A 22,624-nucleotide genomic window follows, 5' to 3' on the forward strand; every position below is an offset into this window, starting at 1 on the left:
TGGATATTATAGAAATGTTATAATATATATTTTTTGAAGTGTGTACACAAATAAAGTGAATGAGTAACCTGACTCTTCTTCAGAAAAATATAAAGACCACACAAAGTGGGCACATAGCTGTGGAGGGACAAAGGTGATGCTGGGCACACAGACTGACCACACAGAGCTGGGTCTCTTCAACAATGTCATATGTCTATGTGAAGAAGGATGCCAAGGCACACTCTAAGATAATGTGTGTCTGGGGGGGAGGAGGCGTGTGTGTGAATGTGTGCGGCACACCTGATGCATGCTCAGGAGTGTATGTATATCTATGTGCACTGTTGTTTTTAATTGAAAAAGTGCATAGCTTTCATTTTCACAGGAAGTTATGATGCCTCATACAGCAAGTACCTTTGGTACCTTTGGATAGACTTTTTTTTTTTTTTTTTTTTTTTGAGACAGAGTCTTGCTCTGTCACCAGGCTGGAGTGCAGTGGTGCGATCTTGGCTCACTATAACCTCTGCCTGCCGGGTTCAAGGGATTCTCCTGCCTCAGCCTCCCGAGTAGCTGGGACTACAGGCACGCACCACCATGCCCAGCTAATTTTTGTATTAGTAGAGATGGAGTTTTGCCATGTTGGCCAGCCTGGTCTTGAACTCCTGACCTCAGGTGATCCACCTGTCCCGGCCTCCCAAAGTGCTGGGATTGCAGGCGTGAGCCACCGTGCCCAGCCTGAATAGATATTTTAAGGTAGCATGTCATTTTTGCCATGAATTTGGCAGCTGTCTACATCCTAAAAAGCTAGATTCAACTTTGAAACTTCCCCAGTCTAGGAGAGTATAGTGTAAACAGATCAATCACCATAGAAGGGGGATTAAACAGACATATTCTGAGCAGGCAACTGGAACATGAAACCACTTTAAGTAGCAGAATTGGGCCTGTTGTGTTTAGAGGCACAAAAGGAACTGTGAAATATCTAAAATCCAATAGCTAAGAGAAATTTCACATGGAGAGACTGAGAAACTTCTGCAATAATTATGAAAGCCTTAAGTTATGAATGCAAAAAGACAGTGTTGCAGATGTTTCTGTAGAAATCTACAAAAATGAATCTGTTGCCCACCGAAACTCAGGACAGTAAGGAAGCAGAAAGTTACGGCAAGACTGGGCTAATTCTAATTCCATTGGCCATGCCCGGCTAAGCATTTCATTAATTCTTTACTGAGAAGAGATTTGAATTACAGTTGGCATCAAGAAGTAGTTACATCTCTATTTGCCAAGATCAATCATTCAGCAAGATTTAATAATTGATTCAGTAATATAGAGTCAGTCATTCCTAAATAATGTTTTCTGTTTGTTTTATACATGTCTGAAGCAAAAGGACAAAACAATTATTTTTAAAAATGAAAGGCCAGTACCAAAAAGGCAAAGTCAAAATTCTGCAAGCTTTGGTGCTGATCATGGGTTGGCCAGATATACTTTATTGCTTTTGGAAATGGTTCTTGAGTGATTAGTGTAGGAAATAGTGTAGAAATATTCTGGAAGGGCTTTCTCTGCCTTTGTGTGAAGATTTCCAGTTCCCCGGAGCCACAGAGCCTGATTCATTTGTCTACACGCAATAATAATAATAATAATAATTATTATTATTATTATTCTGAGTTGCTTGAGCTGTCTCTCTCTCTCTCTCTCTATACACACACACACACACACACACACACACACACACACACATATATATATTCTGGTTATTAATCTCTCATTAAATGTATAGTTTGCAATTATTTTCTTCCATTCTTTAGGTTGTCTCTTCATTGAAAGTTTATTATACCATGCAGAAGCTTTTGAGCTTCATGTTATTCCATTTGTCTGCTTTGTTTTTACTGCCTGTGCTTTGGACATCTTACTCAAAAAGTCTTTGTCCAGACCAGTGTCCTCAAGCATTTCCCCATAGTTTTCTTCTAGTAGCTTCATAGTTTGTGGTGATAAACTATGAGCATGCAGTTTTGACTCCATTTGCCAGTGTTGTGGACTAAAGTTGTGAGGACAGAATGGTTTGTGTTTTCATAAGTTTTCTTATGCAAAGTTGATTTGATGACAGTGGCCTCCTAGGAATGAACTTTCATCAAAACATTGAGGTCTCCAACCAAACAGACACAAAAGCACTCCTTAATGTGGGAGTCTTCAGTACCATATAAAATGTGCAAATTAGCAACATTTCTGAGTATTGAGCTCCAAGATTCGACTCTGGAATATTTTATGGTTTTCTTTGTTTTAATACTTAATGGAGGAGACACATTTTTGCTTGTAAACGAATAAACTCATGTGTCTAATTATGTATTAGGAAAATGAGGTCATTTCCTTCTATGTGGTAATATATTCACATATAGGGGGAAATGCCATAATATATGGGACAATAAGGTGGATAATACTATACTAACAAATATAATAAAATGAATAATATGAAAAAAACATCAAGAGATGGAATTAACTTTAAATACAGGGCAGATATATTTTTATCAGCTTGCTGGGCTAGCACTTTTCCTTACTTCTCTCCCTGAAGGGTCCTCAATTCTGTTTCTATTCTGTGTGTCTTTTTCCCCCACTTGTGTGTACATATGTCCAGGGCCCCTCCCCCCAAAGCCCTTCAACTAGTTATTCTCCAGCAGAACATTTTTCTGCCAGTAAAAATATTTTCTTTCAGGAATTGGCTAAAAGCTATTTTCGTAAAAACTTGCCTATATGAATTGAGCCTATAATTATCTGGCTCTTTCTTAGGATTTCTGCAGAGCTTATGCACACCTAAAGCGTACCAATTCACACTTGGTTCCGGGGTCTATAGTAGAGTCACAGAAACATGACTCCTGTCATGAATGCGAGCTAGGATGTGGTCCCTAAAGCAGGGGATGTGTCTCGAATGCCTCTTCAATCCTTGTACAGTGTCTAATACAGTACTGCTTCCACAGTGTTGAGCAGCAGTCCTTAAGAGGGTGGAGTTTAGAATTTGATCTTTGCAGACCTGAGTTTTAATCCTGACTCTATAACCTATAAGCAGTATAAGAAAGTTACTCAAACTGTCTGTCTCATTTGTCCAGTGGGGACACTACTCATTTTACAGGGTGTGATGGTTAATTTCAGGTGTCAACGTGACTGCCTTAAGGAATACGTCAGGAATTGGTAAAGCATTGTTTCTAGGTGAGCCTGCACAGGTATTCTTGGGAAGATTGGCGTGAGCTGGTGGACAGAGTGGGGAAGATGTCTTCAATAGAGACAGGCCCCATTCAATTCTCTGAGGGCCCAGATAGAAGAAACAGGGCAGAGGAAAGGCACTTTCCTCCCTTTCTCTCCTGGAGCTGAGACTCTTCTTTTCCTGCCCTTGGACATCAGAACTTCAGGCTCTTTTTATACTGAGAATTACACCATCCACTTCCCTGGTTCTGAGGTTTTTGGGTGTGGACTGAGTCACACTCCTGGCATCCCAGGGGCTCCAGCTTGCAGACAGCTTGTCCTGAGACTTTTCACCCTCTAATTCCCCTAATAAATCCCCTCTCATCTGTCTTTGCTGATAACCTGTTGGTAGCGTCTCTCTAGAGCCCCGATTAATCCATAGGGGTAATGTGAGGGAGAAATGAGGTCGTGCATGGAGAGCATTTCACACCCTGCCTGACACATGCCCAGGTCCAACAGGCTGCAGCTGCAGTTATTCTAGAGCTTAGCATCAGTGTTCAAAACAGCGGAAGGCCTTCCCTCTGGTACCCAGCCATCGCGTTGAGCTTCTCCTGTCATTTTTCAATTCCGGAGTGTTTTTTGAGAGCAATCCTCTGTCCTGTGTATCACTGACGTGGAGCCAAAAACAATCTGTATGCGTGGGGATCTGAAGCTGGGAATGACCAATAGGTCAGAAAGTTCTTAGGAGTCAGGAGCAGAGGAAGCTGCATGGTCAAGGGGAATCGAAGTGAGCCTTCCTGCCATGTGTCCTATTTCCTGCGGTCTAATGAGACAGAGACATATGTATGTATGCATCATCTCATGCTTAGCTCTTTAATATGTACAAGGTGTTTTCAAATTCTCCCACCGTCTTTGACAGCTGAAAATCTCAAGATCACCTGTTGTTCATGACTGTTGTCAAGGGGATCCTCCCTTTAGGGACACAGGAAGATTTGCCTATAATGCTAGGAAGCTTTGATATTTATCATTTGATTACAAAAGTCAACTGCACCTTTGCTGTTATATTATTTTGGGTCTTTACTCATTCCACTGTTTATTTTAAGCCTGAGATTGTGGGTAGTTGGAGAAGGAGGGAAAGTATTTAACACTCTTATTAACTAGTTTAACTGTGTGTATAACATGTAGAATAAAGAGAGACTTAAATGAAGATGTAGTATTTGTGAATGCTCCAACAAATTAAAAGCTTACTTAAATTATTGATTTTTTTTTTTTTTTTTGAGATGGAGTCTTGCTCTGTCACCCAGGCTGGAGTGCAGTGGGTGCAGTCTTGCAATCTCTGCTCACTGCAACCTCCACCTCCAGGGCTCAAGCAATTCTCTTGCCTCAGCCTCCCAAGTAACTGGGATTACAGGTGCACACCACCACGCCTGGCTAATTTTTGTATTTTTAGTAAAGACAGTGTTTCACCATGTTAGGCAGGCTGCTTTCAAGCTCCTGACCTCAAGTGATCTGCCTGCGTTGGCCTCCCAAAGTGCTGGGATTACAGGCGTGACCCACCGCACCTGGCCTGATTTCTGATTAAACCTCTTATTGTCTATAATGAATTAAAAGTTTGTGAAAGTAAATTCAATGACATTTTTGCATCTATAATTTCAAAATCATAGTAACTTTCCAAATCTGAAAATGTCTGAAACACAAGTCTGCCAATCATCACAATAAAACATGAAGCCCTAGTGAAAGAGCTAGTCAGGATGGGTTCCCAACAAATAGCAGTTGAAGCTCCTACTGCCATGAAATGATGAAAGAAACACGGTTTAAGTGCCATGGATAATTATTTCAATGCCAAAAGAATCATCACAGACTGTTGTGACATGCAGAGCTTGAATGGAAATATGGCATTAAAATAAGGTGCATGAAATTAATCCTTGAATGTAATTTTGAAACACACTGCAGAAGTGCTCCCTAATATACACCAACCCCAAAAGTGGCCACTGACAAGATAAATTTATTTCAGTTTTTATGCTGTCATTATGGAAAAAACTATAGCAGAGAGTTCACCAATTTCCCTTTGGAAAGAGATATACAACCACAGCCAATACGCTTTCCTAAAAGACAGCAGGAGCTTTTCATGCGGACTTGTTTCCCATCCGTAACATACAAATATTTATCGTTCAGGGTCAATACAGCCTTGCAAATAAACAGGCTTTGAGTTATACCAAGCATGCTCATTCTTATATGGTATTTCCATATAAGAAATACAAAAGAAATATACCACAAAATGATGGTGTTCAGGACATGGGGCAACGCCCTGTTTCTGTGGTATAGTGGCCTAGATTTCGTAGGATTCCATAGGAGGCAGCTACAAGTTCAACATGAAAAGCTCTGAAATCCCTTCCTAAGCTAATGAAGTGAAGCCCTGACCACACCAAGGAAAGGATGAAACAGAACTCATTTGTTGTTTCTCAAATGATGCTACCATCTCTTCAAAGCCACCATTAATTTTAACATCTTTAAAGGTATAAGAACAATGTATGTAACAAGTGAAAACTGCCTATAAAGTTAGTGCTTTACATCTCAAACCCTTATTATATGGAAATTCATATTTTCAGAATCACATAAAAGTTTAACGTGCTATTCATTGTAAGATTAAAGGACATGAGTTATTCTGTCTGCGTAATTATTAACAACTGGAAATTAAATCGTGATAATTTTGTACTTTATTCTTCTTAAAATGATAATTTCCTTTCTCCTTTTGCCTGAGAAGCATGCTTCAACAATATCAACAGCTTACCTTCTAAAATAAATGACCACATATAGAATATATATTTTATATATTGTATATTTATCTTTGTACTCATTTCTTCTTAAAATAATTTCCTTTCTCCTTTTGCCTGAGACCCATGCTTGAACAATATTAACGTCTTACCCTCTAAAATAAATGATTATATATAATATATAAATATGTTTTATATGTGTATTTATACATAAAATATATATGTAAATATTTCTATATTTAATCTACGAATTATATAAAAACACATACATTAATATATACATATATAGTAGGTTCTAGTATATATAGAAAACACCTGTGTATTTCTAAGATATATATATAATCTATATCTATATATTTATATTTATATTATATGTAAATATATAATCCATATTTCTATATTTGTATTTATATATTTATATATAAATGTATACAATCTATATAGGTTTGTATATAGTAAATATAGTTGTATATTACATTTTATTTACATATGTTTCTGTATATTTGTATACAGTAAATTCTGTATATAGAAAGGACCTGTGTATTTCTAATGTATGGAAATATGAAATGTACTTTCTGTCTCCTCAGTTGCAAAAATAAAAAGGCTTTTTTCAAGTAGATAGATTTTTCTCTACTTTGAATTTTTCTTCTTAATTATATTAGATTGTAGGGAGGGGACGCTGAAAGGAAAGAGATGGAAACGATTCTTCCATCGGTTTCTATAACCGAAAAGGTATTTTGACAGTGAAACCTAAGTAGGTAGAATCCAGTTCTTGGTACCTGGTGTATGTGCTAGCAAGATTGCATGAAGAAACAAACCGTATAAGAAGCGGAGTCATCCTGTGAAGGGGAAATTTGTCTCCAGTGCTCAGCCATGATGCAATCCTTATCCTCCTGTCTGGCTAACTGTGACCTGTCCCTGTGACCTCAACCCCGCTGGACCCCACTTCCCTCCCTCCCCACACACCACCTCTTCCTCCCTCCCTCCCCACACACCACCTCTTCCTCCCTCCCTCCCCACACACCACCTCTTCCTCCCTCCCTCCCCACACACCACCTCTTCCTTCCTCCCTCCCTCCCCACACACCTCCTCTTCCTCCTTCCCTCACTCCCCACACACCACCTCTTCCTCCCTCCCTCCCTCCCCACACACCACCTCCTCTTCCCTCCCTCCCTACCCACACACCTCCTCTTCCTCCCTCCCTCCCCACACACCTCCTCTTCCTCCCTCCTTCCCCACACACCTCCTCTTCCTCCCTCCCTACCCACACACCTCCTCTTCCTCCCTCCCTCCCCACACACCTCCTTTTCCTCCCTCCCTCCCCACACACCACCTGTTCCTCCCTCCCTCCCTCCCCACACACCACCTCTTCCTCCCTCCCTCCCCACACACCTCCTCTTCCTCCCTCCCTCCCTCCCCACACACCACCTCTTCCTCCCTCCCTCCCTCCCCACACACCACCTCTTCCTCCCTCCCTCCCCACACACCACCTCTTCCTCCCTCCCTCCCCACACACCTCCTCTTCCTCCCTCCCACCCCACACACCTCCTCTTCCTCCCTCCCTCCCCACACACCACCTCTTCCTCCCTCCCTCCCTCCCCACACACCATCTCTTCCTCCCTCCCTCCCCACACACCACCTCTTCCTCCCTCCCTCCCTCCCCACACACCACCTCTTCCTCCCTCCCTCCCTCCCCACACACCTCCTCTTCCTCCCTCCCTCCCTCCCTCCCCACCATCAGAGAACACGGAGTCACTCAGATCAATTTGCAACACATTCATTTTATTATCAACAGTATGGCAAGCACCCCGCTGGTGAGATCTCTGAGGTCTGGCGGCTGGGCCTGAACTTAGTCGCGGCTCTCGGAGATAGGGTAGTAGCTGGCCATCCACACAGTCAGTGGTTCTTCCACCTCACTCGCCTGACTCAGTGGTTCCCCCAGCTGGGTCTCCTGACTCAGGGGGTGGTGCTGGCTCCCCTCGCTCACTGGCTCCTCCGGCGGCAGCTCGTGCTGAGGGAGCTCCCGGCTGGGCTGGTCGCTGGGGCCGGGTGCCGCTGGCCCGCTCTCCGCCTCAGGTGCCGTCACGGCCGCCATCTTTGTCGCAGCCCCTTTCTTCCCGCGTCTCCCTCTACGAACCGCTTTTCCCTTCTTGGCCACCTTGGCAGTCTGGAAGGACAACAGGGACGATCACAGAAGGGCTGTGGTTTAGGGACGAGGATGGAGGAGGCTGGGAACAGGGACGTGTCCTCAGAAGCGGTGGGGACCGGGTTGGGGGGTTGTGCCAAGTGAGGACAGGAGAGGCTTCTTGTGAGGAAGGAGGCGAGGGGAAGACGAGGAGGAGCTTGGGAGGGTCACTCACCTTCTTCTTCGGGCCACTGGGGCTCAGCTGAGAGGAGGCCTTCCTCTTTCCTGCCTCTTCGGCCTTGGCCGGAGGTCCCGAGGCTCTCGGCTTTGGACTCATCTTCCGCAGCTCAACGTCTCACAACGGTCGACTAACTCCAGGCTGTCTGGCCTCCCTGTATATACCCCTCTCGCGATCCCAGGACGAGACAATCACGCCCCTGAGCTGTGATTGGTCAACACTCCACTACCCAGCCAATGGTAGCCCTGGGTGGGAACGCAGGCCTTATACGTCACAAAGCACCATCAGGACATGGCGGATGAAGTCGGGGGCGGGGGGGGGTGACATCTAATGAGGAAGGCAGGGTGCTCTAGTTGGAGAAAGGGAGATTTGGGTTAGCACCCCTAAAGATAGTTCCCAAACTGACATGTCGCCCCTCCTAAACTCCCCATGTTCAATTTTGGCAGATCACGTGGCACGGGAGAATATTTCCGCCACATGTTTCCCCCGGACCTCCCATTCAGTGGTACATTCTGTTCCTCCACACCTGCCATCATTACCCAGTTTCTGTATGACCTGCCTAAAATCCCTCCATGCTAACTGGGATGGATGGAGGGCTATCCGAAGACGTCAGTCATCCCTCTCTCCTACAAATTCCTCTGCTACACCTTGAGGGTCATTCACTTCTTGGATGCCATGAAACAACTTTTCCATCTCACATACTTCTCCCAGCATCCACATAGTGCCTCACAATTTTTCATTCTCATGGTTTAAAGCACTGGCTTCCAGAGGTCAAGATCAGCAAACACACTCGCTCAGCTGGGTATCGGTATCAGGCTGGGTTTCGGTATCAGGCTGGGTTCCTCAGAGAAGGAGAAACTAAAACAATAGGATATTGTGTGTGTGTGTGTGTGTGTAATATTATATATCATAAATATATATTTACTATCATGTAGTATTTATTTATGAATTATATATATGATACAGTTTAAGCAATTGGCTCACACATTCACACAATGTGGGGGTCTAGGAAGCTGAAATATATAGGGCAAGTGAGCAGGCTGGAAACTAAAAGCTTCTGCACAGCCAACAGTCAACAAAATGAAAAGGCAGGCTATGGTTTGGGAGAAGCTATTTGCGAACCATGTATCTAATAATGAGTTAATATCCAAAATATATAAAGAACTCACACAGCTCAATAGCAAATAAATAAATAGTCTGGTTAACAAATAGGCAAAGGACTTGAATAGGCATTTGTAGAAGGAAAACACACAACTGGCCAACAGGTATATGAAAATGTGCTCAACATCATTAATAATCAGAGAATGCAAATGAAAACCACAATGAACTATCACCTCACTGTTACACGCTGTTGACAGACATGTAATTGGTACAGCCGTTATAAAAAACAGTGTAATGGTTCCTTGGAAAATCAAAATAGATCTACCATGTGACCCAGCAGTTCATCTGTTAAGTATGTACCACCCCCCAAAAATGAAGTCCACATCTCATATAGATATCTCCAGTACTAACTAATTGTAACTCATTAATTACACAGGAAATTAGAGTTTCTATTTTAAAAGAATGTTTTTTTCACCATTCTGGTATCAAATATTTATTCTAGTCATCTCTTCTTATTTCTTGCTTTGTAATAACCTAGGTACTCACTACCCATTGACAGAACCAACTTATTATTCCAACAAGAAATGAGAAATACTGAGGAGAATGCAATGTGATACTTCTGTCTTCAACCAGTTATTCCAGTTTTATGGAGGATTCTGTATTTAACTCTTACTCAGGTAACTCTAGTTACCATATCCATAGTACCTAGTCAACAATCCTAAAAAAGTAAGAATACAGAATTGACTCGAATGGTTACTAAACTTTCTATGTTCAACCAGTTTTCCTAGTAATTGCTAGTTGTTTATTCAACTAGTACTGAGAAGAGTTTCTTTATTCCAGGTACTGGCTTCATGTAGTTATCTCTAGTTAATTACTCACTTGGATAAAGTAGATATCTACTATATTTGGTAATATTTCTAACATGAGGTTGGAATTTTGCATTGAGGAAAATGGTTATTGAACTCCCTGGCATAGGCCAGTTATCTTCAGCTTCCTGCAATCAATTACCTGGTCTGGCTAATTCTAGCTATCTTTAGGTTGCTAATTACATGTTTACCACCAGATGTCTGTGGTAATTTATTATTCCAACAAAAAATAGTAGAATGATTAGGAAGGATTTTGCTTTTTCCAGGCGTCACATAGATATTCAAATTATCTCCTGTTATCCTTTGGACCTTTTTTTCCTGGGTAACACTCAGCACCTATCCTTATAAGTTCTTATCCCAACTAAAATGAATAATTGAGACTTGCAAAGAACACGATTTTCAGGATCAGGTTCACTTAGTATTGCAATGACTGTTAGCTCTTTCTATGTAACGTGTTTCATGGGAAAGCCCAGTTAAGTAGAACTTATATATTAACTCAACACCAACAAAATTTTATCTGACCTGACTAGATTCCCTATGTTCTACATTCCACTGAACTATTGTTGTTGTCTCTATTTTACTACTTACTTAGGTATATGACTCATCTGTAGTAGTAATTCATTATTCCAACAATAACTCAGCAGTAAGTGGTGAGAAGAACGTGATTTTATTTTTAAAATTTATTTTTACTGAGGTAAAATATACACATGTAATGCACCCTCTTTACCACTTGTAAGTGTGCAGTTCAGTGGTAATATTTATATTCTTTTATTTATATTCTTTTATTTCCCCTTCATCCCCCGCTTCCCCTTCTGGCCTCTGGTAACCATCACTATAGTCACCATCTTCATGAGAACCACTTTTTTAGCTCCCATATATGAGTGAAAACATGCAATCTTTGTTTTTCTGTGCCTGGCTTATTTCCTTTAACATAATATCCAGTCATTCTTTTTATGCCTGAATAATATTCCATTGTGTACATATGCCACATTTGCCTAATCCATTCATCCGTCGATGGGCACTTAGGCTAAATCCATATTTTGGCTATCGTGACTTGCAATACACATGAGTATGCAGATATATCTCTTTGATGTACAGATAAATTTATTTATCTATCTATCTATCCATCTCTCTCTCTCTCTCTCTTTCCCCAGCAGTGGAATACTTGGATCATATACTAGTTCTATTTTTAGGATTTTGAGGAACCCCATACTGTTCTCCATAGGGGCTGTAGTAAATTACATTCCCACCAACAGTGTACACAGGTTCCCCTTTCTCCACCTCCTTGCTAGCATCTGTTCATGCCTGTCTTTTGATAAAAGCCATTTTAACTGGGGTGAGATGATATTGCATTGTTTTGATTTGTATTTCTCTGATGATTCATAATAAGCATATTTTCATATGCCTGCTGGTCATTTTTGTGTCTTCTTTTGAGAAATATCTATTCAGATTATTTGTCCATTTTTAAGTCAGATTGTTTGTCATTAAATTTTTTGAGCCCCTTATGTATTCTGATTATGAATCCCTTATCAGATGGATACTTTGCAAATATTTTCTGCCATTCTGTGGGTTGTCTCTTCACTTGGTTGATAATTTCCTTTGCTATGCAGCTTTTTAACTTGATGTAATCCCAGTAGTTTATTTTTGCTTTGGTTCTTGTGCTTTTGAGGTCGTACTCAAGAAGTCTTTGCCCAGACCAATGTCCTGGAGCATTTCCCCAATGTTTCTTGGTGGTTTCAGTTACAGGTCATAAATTCAAGTCTTTTTTTTCTTTTTTTTTTTCAACAGAGTCTCATCTCACTCTGTTGTTCAGGCCTAGGCTGGAGTGCAGTGTCACCATCTCAGTTCACTATAACATCCACCTCCTCGGTTCAAGTGATTCTCGTGCCCCAGCCTCCAGAGTAGCTGGGATTACAGGTGTGCACCACCACACCTGGCTAAGTTTTGTAGTTTTCGTAGAGATGGGATTTCACCATACTGGCCAGGCTGGTCTCAAACCCCTGACCTCAAGTGACCCACTCACCTCGACCTCCCAAAGTGCTAGGATTACAGGCGTGAGCCACCACTCCCAGCCAGATTCAAGTCTTTAACCCATTTTTGATTTGCTTTTTGTGTGTGGTGAAAGATAGGAATCTAGTTTCATTCTTCTGCATATACTTATCCAGCTTTCTAGTACTATTTATTGACATGTCGGTCTTTTCAGCATCATATGTTCTTTTTGTCTTTGTTTCAGTTGAGTTGGTTGTAAGCATGTGGCTTTATATATGGGTTCTCTATTCTGCTCCATTTGTCTCTGTGTCTGTTTTTAAGCCAGTACCATGCTGCTTGGTTTACTATAGCTTTGTAGTAAATTTTGAAGTCAGGTAGTGTGATGCTTCCAGCTTTTCACTTTTTGCTCAGGATTGCTTTGGCTATTTGAGGTATTTTATGGTTTCCTATGAATATTATAAGTTTTTTCCTATTTCTGTGAAGAATGTCATTGGTATTTTGATAGGACTTGCATTTAATCTGTTAATCGCTTTGGTGAGTATTGTGATTTATACAAAATTAATCCTGTCACTCTATGAGCCTGGACTGTCTTTCCATGTTTTTGTGTCCTGAGAAGACAGTGTTTTTTAAATTTCTGTATTTAGTTTTTTTAGCTATTATTACTTATTCCTAGTAAACTAATTACCTGGGTACTGGCAGGTACAGGTCGACCTCGTTTTATTGTGATGCACGTTATTGTGTTTATAGATATTGTGTGTTTTTTATAAACTGAAGGTTTCTGGCAACTGTCAAGCATGTCAGTGTCATTTTTCCAACAGCACGTGCCCACTTCATGTCCTTGTGTCACATTTTGGTAATTCTCACAATATTTCCAACTTTTCCATCATTATTATATCTGTTATGATGATTTCTGATCAGTGATCTTTGATGTTATTATTGTAATTGCTTTAGGACTCCAGAAACTGGGCCCATATAAGAACACACAAGGAGGCATCGCACTACCTGACTTCAAAATATACTACAAAGGTATATTTCAAAATATACTACAGATCTACAGGAGGAGAAAGATGGCAGAATAGAATGCTTCACTGATTGTCCCCCTGACCCCCCACTAAGGACACCAATTTAACAACTATCTACACAGAGAAAAACATCTTCATGAGAACCAAAAATCAAGTGAACACCCACAGTACCTGGTTTTAACTTCATATAGCTTGATATGGTTTGGCTGTGTCCCCACCGAAATCTCAACTTGACTTGTATCTCCCAGAATTCCGACATGTTATGGGAGGGACCTAGGGGGAGGTAATTGAATCATGGGGGCTGGTCTTTCCTGTGCTAATCTCATGATAGTGAATAAGTCTCACGAGATCTGATGGGTTTATCAGGGGTTTCTGCTTTTGCTGCTTCTAAGTATTAAGGTGGATATTGCCTGAGTTTGAGTTCCTCCTGAACAATAGACAAACGTCTCCAACTGGTTCGCAGGTGTAGGTGGTGCGTTCTTTGTCGAGTGCTGGTGCCACCTTTACCCTGGAGCAGTAAATCCACATGGAGAGGCTTTTGAGTTGAACAGCTGTCGGGGTCATAAGGAGAATTTGGTATGGTCCAGTCCAAACTGGCTCCAGTGGCTTTTGGTCCTGTGGGAGAGTTTTAAGATATACCTAGTCTTTAGGCATAAGGTTAGGGTGAGTGTTTCCTGAAAAAGAGGGGCCAGGTGTTGGGCTATGAAGACTTTGATAATGATTGATGGCCTTGATGGTTTGTCCCAGGGACATAACATATTGCATGAGATAATGTCTCTTTGGGTCTAACAAAAGGTCTGTTTGGAAGAAAGATCTTCCGCAGAGAATCTCAAAAGGGCTAGATGGGTTTCAGATTTTGGGGTGATACAGGCTCTTAAGAGTACAATGGGGAGCAAAGTTGACCATAACTGTTGGGTTTCATGTATTAACTTTGTGAAGTGCTTTTTCTGGTTTGGTTGGCTCTCTCCACCTTCCTAGAAGATTGTGGACGCCAAGACACATGTGTCTTCACTGCATTTCATTTCTTAAATAATGGAGAGCTTCACTGATTCTCTGCATTATTTAAGAAATGAAAGTGGGGCCATCGTCTGACTGTAGGGCATGAGGGAGTCTAAAACAAGGAAGAATGTGGTCTAAAAGGGCTGAGGTGACTTCTGAGGCCCGTTCAGTTTTAGTGGGAAGGGCCTTTATCCATCCAGTGAAGGTGTCTGCAAAGACTAACAGATACCTGACTAACAAATACACACATTGCATGATGCATGTGTGTAAAATATATTTGCCAGTCTTCTCCTGGTAGGGTTCCTCATCTTAGAATGGGTTGAAGGATTTGGGGAGGTTTGTGTGCTCCCTCTGGGTTTATTTGGCAGCAGGTGGGACATGCCTGTGAGATGGCCCATAGAGCTTGGGCTATCCCCGTGCTGGTGAACAGTGACTTTATTAGATCTTGGATGGCCTTAGCCCCCAGATGAGTCGATTGGTGCACGCTATTTAGAAACTTCCTTTGTGAGGCTCCTGGGAGCAAGAGTTTGCCATTAGGACTTTTTAGCCAACCCTTTGAGGTATGGGAGAAATCTCTTTCTAGAGCTTTTTGGGCTTCCCCCTGTGTATAGTGTGGAGACAGGGAAGTTAGGCTAGGAATGAAGACAGCCTGAAAGGGTGACCTGGCAGCCACTTTTACTTATTTGTCAGCCCAGGTGTTTCTGATAGAGATTTCATCATTGCTTCTCTGATGCACTTTGCAGTGAATGATAGTTACCTGTGGGGGAAGCATAACTGCCTCCAACAGGGCCATGATTTCAGGAACACGTTTAATTGAAGTATTTCAGGCCATTAAAAGTCCTCTTTCCTGCCAAATGGCTGCATGGGCATGCACTGCATGAAAGACATAGGCTGAGTCTGTGTAAATATTAAGCCTCATGCCTGCCCCTAATTGTAAGGCACAGGTAAGAGCAATGAGCTCAGCCTTTTGGGCTAAGGTGCTACTTCCTGGCAGAGGTCCAGATTCTGTGATTTCAGTTAGGTTAATAGTAGCATACCCTGACAGTTGGGTTCCACCTATCATAAAGCTACTGCCATCTGTGTACCATGTGGCCTCTGAATCTATAAGGAGAGTATCCTGGAGGTCTGGTCTAACATTACAGGTTAGATCTATGGTTTCCAAGCAAGAATGTTTAAGTGGTCCCTCCACATTTGGGTTTGGTAACAGCATGCCAGGATTAAGGGTTGGCAGAGCCTAATACTCAATTCTGGTACCTGTAGAAAGAGTGTTGGAAATTTGCTTATATGGCTCTGTGAGATCCAGTGAAAGGCCTTTGAGTTTAGGACATTCATTACTTGATGTGGGATGTAGACAGTTATTCCTTGGCCCAGAGTTAGCTCGGAGGCCTCCACAGCCAGGATAGCCACACACACTAGCACTCAGAGGCATGGCAGCCATCCCCATGCCACTGGGTCAAGGGTTTTTGACAAGTGACTAATTGGCCACTGGGAGGGTCCCAGTGGCTGAGTGAGGACTCCAAGGGCTGTATCCCTTCTCTCAACTACAAACAAGTAAAGATGCTTTGTAAGATCTGGCAAGGCCAGGGCGGGGGCTTGTTTGAGGGTTTTTAGAACATTGTCCATTTCAAGGCTCCAATTTCAGAGTTCCTCCCCTGATCCTTGTAGTGCCTCATAAAGAGGTTTTGCTATAAGTCCAAACCGGGTTATCCAAATGTGACAGAAACCTACCATTCGAAGAAAGGACTACAACTGATGTTTAGTGTATGGAATGTCCATGTTTAGGATACGATTTTTGCGGTGGTCTGAAAGACCCTTGGGCCCTGGGATTAATGTTAGTCTCAAGAATCAAACCTCCTGGGAGAAGATTTGAGCTTTGGAAGGAGAGACTTAATAACCACAAGGGGCCAATGTCTAAAGAGTTGTAATAGTATTTAGGTCTGAGGCATTTTTGGTTGGATTGCAAATAAGCAGGTTATCAACATATTGAAGGACTGCTTGAAGTGAGACCCCTTCTCTACAAAAAAAGTATTATAAGCTGCGGGTGGATGCACTTACCTTTGGTCCCAGCTTCTTGGCAGGCTAAGGCAGGAATGTCGCTTGGGCCCAGGAAGTAGAAGCTGCAGTGAGCTATGACCATGCCACTGCACTCCAGCCTGGATGGCAGAGTGAGACCTTGTGTCAAAACAAACAAACAAACAAAAACCTTCAAGCCCTGTGCTAGCCACTTTACGGATATATAAATGTATATGCATAGGGTAGATAATCTTCACAACAAAGGGAGTAGGTAGGAATTTTTTTTATTTCAAATAAAGAATAATCTCATTTCACATAAAGATACTTGAATTTCAGGAGCTGAAAGAACTTGCTGAAAGTTACAAATTAATTATGTGACAAGGTTGGAATCTGAACTTATCTTTCACCACTACTACTGTATAGCTTCCCAGGTTTATAATAGTAATTAAATCGAGGAGGGAAATAAGTAAAATTGGCCAATGAAAGGGAAGCAGCACAGGTATAAATAAACTTACCCGTCATAAAGACCTCCTTCTTATCATGCAATGTCCTGCTTAATATGTAGACATAAATAAGATCCATGTCCATTATTAGCTCAACAAGTAAAATGATTCATTTTATTTTCCTTTGAGGGTTTTTTCAAAAGGAAAAAAAGTGGGCTAGCACAGAATGTGTTCTAATCATGAGTATAGAATCGGAGATTCTTTGTTTTAGTTTTTTTGAGACGGCATCTCGCTCTGTCGCCCAGGCTGGAGTGCAGTGGCGCGATCTCGGCTCACTGCAAGCTCTGCCTCCCAGGTTCACACCATTCTCCTGCCTCAGCTGCCTGAGTACTTGGGACTACAGGCGCCCGCCACCACGCCCGGCTAATATTTTTGTATTTTTAGTAGAGACAGGGTTTCACCGTGTTAGCCAGGATGGTCTCAATCTCCTGACCTCGTGGTCCGCCCGCCTCGGCCTCCCAAAGTGCTGGGATTACAGGCATGAGCCATTGCACCCTGCCAGAATAGGAGATTCTTTGTAAATGAGTATATGTGTTTAAGAAATATATTCATATGGTTATGTTGAGGCAGATGCCACATATCCACACAAACCACATTAGCATCTGCAGTTTTCCAATTTCAGAAATAATTTTCATGCCTACATGTAAAAATGCAAAAGCATTCGTGAACACATTACCTATTTTAGTAATACATATTTTAATACATAAATGATTTAGTTTATCAATAAATTAATTTATGAGTGTGATAAAGAACAGAGGACACAAGAATTTATGCAGCATTGAAAGTCTTTGGCCACTGGGTGTCATGATTTTCCCCTGTAATGATTAACTCTTCAGCAATAAAAGATCCTGAATTTTTGGAGCGGAACACTTCAGTGTTACACAGATTAGCATTGTAAATAGAAAGTTTTATTAAAATATACCACAGTTTTTTCTCAGATTAGTATGTCATATTTAAACCACATTATTAGTGTAGCTTTTTACCTGAAACTGACCAAGAAATATTAAATGTTCAGATATTTAAATAACAAAGGAATACACAATTCTGTTGGTCATCTTCGAGTTTTATTATATCCAGGTTAAATCTGAAGAATTTGTACAGTGTATTGATGTGTGTGCCTGCGTACATTTTTGGAAGAACTCTTGGTTATACAGAATTTCCATTGTAGAGAAGTTAGCCCTAGATATAATTATTGTGTCTTAGTGTCCAACTGCTTTTACCCATGCCTTGTGTGTGCATATATGATGGCAGATGTATTCTAAAACTGCATCACTAATCAGAACCAGATACCTATGTTTTTTCTCTATGAATATGCTCCACTCTGCCAAGTTCGATGGAAGTGAGTGGTTGTGGCAATTCAAAACAGTTGTGCCTGTTCTACAACACAAATGCTGCTGAACTTGGAGAAAAGACCTGTGCAGACAGAATGAGAAGACTTAGTCAGTTGCTCTAAGAACATCGTTGGAAACTTTCTTTTATTTTCTTTTCTTTATATTTATTTTGAAGGCTAGTTATTGCCTAAGTTGTAAAGGTGAATCTGATAAACTGGCTGACTAGTTTAGAGGTCAATATTTAAACCACGGAATTGAATCCGTAGAGGGCAAGAGTTGGAAAGATGAAAATGGGTTCATGGGACAGTTATATTTTATTTTTGTTGTTTTTGAAACTGAATCTGGAAAATATCCAAGTTATGTTTCAATATATAACACTACATCTTTAAATGGCATATATTGTTATGGCCATTTAATAAATTGCTTTTTATTAAACTGGTGCAAAAGTAATTGTGGTTTTTGCCATTACTTTCAGACCTCAATTACTTTTGCACCAACCTCTTACTAGTCATAAGAACATCCTTGCTTTTAACATAAAGGGATTGGTGAAGTTACCATGATTCTCACTTAAGAATTACTGAGAAAAATGCAGCAGCAGGGGTTAGCAAAAACTATTAGTTAATTGAAGGCCTGTGTTTATTTGAATGAAAGGATTTTTCATTTAAATTATAAAAACAGAGCAAGTGCCCAGTTATATCAAATCCATGTTCAATTTTATTCACAGAGATGGTGACAAAAGAGTAAATGAACAATGTCAGAATCAAAAGATACTCTGCCTGGTAAGAACTTGCAATGGAATTTTTAAAAAATGAGATTAAAACAAATAAAAATATGTTTAAAACTCATTAAATATTTTTTAAGTACTTGCTGTTTTAATGAAACTGAACAACAAAGACCCTGTCCTTAGTGAGCCTGCAAGCTAGTGGGGGACTCCAGTAATAATCAAACTATCACAAAAATATGCCTTTAAAACACATCACATTCTCTGAGACGACCTCCTAGGTGTTGGGGTTCAGAAACGGTTTCTCTGCTGAATTGATATTTGGCAATCAGGCCAATGGGAATGGGGCTTGGGGCGAGGATGACGTCAGTTGTCCAGGTAGCACTCTTGAGTGGAAGGTGCATGGATGGTTGAGGGACTGAGAGAATGTTACTGCAGTTAGAACTTAAAGGATGAGGGTGGGGTTCTGGGCATTGCAGGATGGAGACATAACACATGATGCATCGGGAGAGAAAAGGAAGGAAGGGCTATCTTGCACGATTTTTTAAAGATACACTGAGAACCTTGGCCATTCCTTGAGAGCTCACACTGGAGAGCATAAGAGCAGTTAGAAGACTGTCACAGTTACCCAGAGTAGAGACGATGATAGCTTGCGTAACGGTGGTGTTGGTGAAGATGGAGAAAAACAGATAAAATGAGAGATGTGTGTGTGTATATATATATATAATATGTATATATATAATATGTATATATATAATATGTATATATATAATATGTATATATATAATATGTATATATAATATATATAATATGTATATATAATATGTATATATATAACATACATAATATGTATATATAATATATATAATATGTATATATAATATGTATATATATAATATATATAATATGTATATATAACATATATAATATGTGTATATTATATATATAATATGTATATATATACTATGTGTATATATATAATATGTATATATAATGTGTATATATATAATATGTATATATATATAATCTGTGTATATATATGTATTCTAATACTCAAGTTTGTTCTGTTTCTCTGGAGAACACTGACTAATATAGATGAGAATTGAGTTATTGATGTCATGGGTATAATTAAATTGCTTAGGTAGAGTATACAGTGAGAAGACAGGAGGTCAAGGAAGGACCTTTGAGAAATTCCAGCACATAAAAGCTCATATAGCAAAGGTTTAGTATTGGGTTTACTCAGCACTTCTACTCCTCTCCCTTCATTGTAGAACATTACTCCTGCACACACATATCTGCTTGGAAATGGACTTCCACGTGTAGTTTTCTTGTCATCTTCTGTTTTCTTCCTGGACTCCACCATTCTGGTAACGTTTGATGGGTTCAGCTGTCCAATATGATCCAAATAGACAATATGATTTTCTTCCTGGAAAGAACAAAATATACAACCTGATACTGAGGACCTCTCAAGTCATTGAAAGGTCTTCTGAATTATTTGAGTTCAGCAAGGGCATTTCATTGAACCTTGAATTGAAATAATTATCTCTCTAATAGGAACAAACTCAGGCTAAATATAGACTATGTACAAACCTAGAATACATGTGGAATCATCAGTTATTGAAAGATAAGGCTGGGTGTGGTGGCTCATGCCTGTAATCCCAGTACTTTGGGAGGCCAAGGTGGGTGGATAACCTGAAGTCAAGAGTTCGAGACCAGCCTGACCAACTTAGTGAAACCCCATCTCTACTAAAAGTATAAAATCAGCCAGGTATGGTTGCACATGCCTATCATCCCAGCTACTTGGGAGGTTGAGGCAGGAGAATCACTTGAACCCAGGAGACAGAGGTTGCAGTGAGCCGAGATCACGCCATTGCACTCCAGCCTGGGCAACAGGAGTGAAATTCCGCAACCCCCTCCCCCCTAACAAAAAAAGAAAAGTCATTACTTTAATGACTGTGGCAGAGTTCACATCTCATTTACCCTCACCAGCAGGGTGGGTGGGTATGAAGGCCAACACCAATTTATAAATATATTATTTTTACTTATCCAATTTCCTGGTTGTGTATTTTCCTCCCAAAATAATTATAGCCTTACTATGCAATTTGTCACATAAAGTTTGTTTTCAAGAAATGTCTTTAGGTAAAATCTTGTATCCATGTGCTAAAAACTATTGTCCCTACCTAGTGGCCTTTAAAACTGTATTATGTATATTTGAGGTTTACAGAAGAATGTTATGGGATATGTGTATCTCACTCGTGGTCTTGAAAGCAAATATACCAATTATTTTCTTCTTTTGGAATTCTAAGTGTCCAGCCACAATGAAGTCATCCACTGAGGAGTGAAAGACTTTCACTCCACTGAGTTATTGTAAATGTGTTTGGGGCTTCCAACTGAGAAGTAACCTCATCAGACAGTTTCTACAGACTCCTATTCTATATTTCATTGCTACACAATGAATCAAAAGTAAAGATCCCAAGAATGTCTCTCCTTTCTTAGGTCATAACACCACAGGGGCAATTGCACTATTTCAAAAGGCAGACCATTCTAGTGTCTGTTCTCAGGGTTTGTTTCTGTTGAAGCAGAGCTAAGGCATTTTACACCCAGAAATAAATTCTAATGACAAATTAATTCATGTATTTCTTTACAACAGTGTCTCCGTGAATTGAAATAAAAACCCATTGGCACAGTAGGAAGGATGATCTTTATCAGGGAGGGTCACACTAGTGACTGACTATTACTTCTGCTGCATATCCCTTTGAAAACCAGAAGTGCAAAGTTGTTTAGATTACACCTAAATCGATTCCGCAGAGGGTATGTGTAGAGAAATGAGGATCATCTGTGTGACAGGCCGTTTATCACTATACATATACATTTATAAAATGCATGTTTTAGAATTGTCAGCTTTCCTTTTATATCATCATCGTCAAGTATTTTAAAGAGTGAAATAAAATTTATTGAAATGCACTTGACAATGATCAAGGCACAGCTTAAAGCCTGGAGAGCTGTAGTTTGCAGTGAGCCTGGGATTTTGCAGGGCTGTACTAAGCAGCCATACCGATTGACGTGTTTTAGTCCTGTGAGGTTTACCTGTTGTCTTTCCCAAATTTCCCAGAATTTTATCCTGGAAGGCTCTGGCTGATCCTGAATTCATATTTGGGTGTACCTTGAGTCTTTGTTCCATGTCATCTAAAGTCTAGCCTCTGGAACCCAGCTGGGAAGGGCTCAGTCTGCCTAGCCCAGACAAGGCCTGGAAGCAGACCTCAGGGAGGGCCAAACTACCCCTGGATGGCCAGGAGAACCTGGGCTGTATGGGGCCATGCTGTGAGGGTGTACTGCTTTACTGGGAGAGAGCAGACCAGGACAGACCTTCAGAGTCCAGGCATTCAACCACGTAGAAGGGAATTAGAGAAAAAAAAAATAGGGAGACAGTGAAGCATACAGAGCAGGCCGCTTCAGTGAAGAACTATGATGAGAATTACAAGGATTTGCTGAGGAGAGTAAAACAGTAAAAAAATTAACAAGGAAACAGTGCAAGAGAAAGTGAGGGAGAAGCAGACAGAGAGAGAAGATGCAGCTATGCACACATGCAAAGGCAGAGAAAGAAAAAGATACGCTTGTGTATGTGTGTGTAAGGAGAGAGAGAAATAGAGACAGAGACAAAAAGAAGGGGTTTTTGTCAGCCATGCACCAAAATATTCTTAATCCCAACACTCAAGGCTTCATTGGGAGATATTAAAAAGTTGAAAGTCCTACAGTGATACTATCCATCATATAAACAGTGAGTGGCATCTGATTATAAAA

General features: G+C 40.7%; 2 protein-coding genes across 2 annotated transcripts in view; one reads left to right on the plus strand and one right to left on the minus strand.

The window, feature by feature from the left end:
- LOC117978598 (variable charge X-linked-like) overlaps positions 1–22,624 on the plus strand; it is a 657,335-nt gene that overhangs the window by 352,480 nt on the left and 282,231 nt on the right. The gene's annotated exons all lie outside the window — the stretch shown is intronic.
- On the minus strand, positions 7,677–8,519 carry LOC117978277 (variable charge X-linked-like). Its single transcript, NM_001427537.1, has 2 exons — positions 8,276–8,519; positions 7,677–8,082 (listed from the first exon to the last, which is right to left on the minus strand). Exons 1-2 carry the CDS (start codon positions 8,375–8,377, stop codon positions 7,765–7,767), a joined length of 420 nt encoding a protein of 139 aa, NP_001414466.1. The 5' UTR covers positions 8,378–8,519; the 3' UTR covers positions 7,677–7,764.

The sequence above is a fragment of the Pan paniscus genome, chromosome X (assembly GCF_029289425.2).
Source record: "Pan paniscus chromosome X, NHGRI_mPanPan1-v2.0_pri, whole genome shotgun sequence".
NCBI lineage: Eukaryota > Metazoa > Chordata > Mammalia > Primates > Hominidae > Pan > Pan paniscus.

Excerpts from the sequence above, each read along its gene's own strand:
- LOC117978277 (NM_001427537.1), bottom strand. The coding sequence starts at position 8,377 with ATGAGTCCAAAGCCGAGAGCCTCGGGACCTCCGGCCAAGGCCGAAGAG. Across the intron at positions 8,083-8,275 it reads CCAGTGGCCCGAAGAAGAAG|ACTGCCAAGGTGGCCAAGAA; the intron begins GTGAGTGACCCT and ends TTGTCCTTCCAG.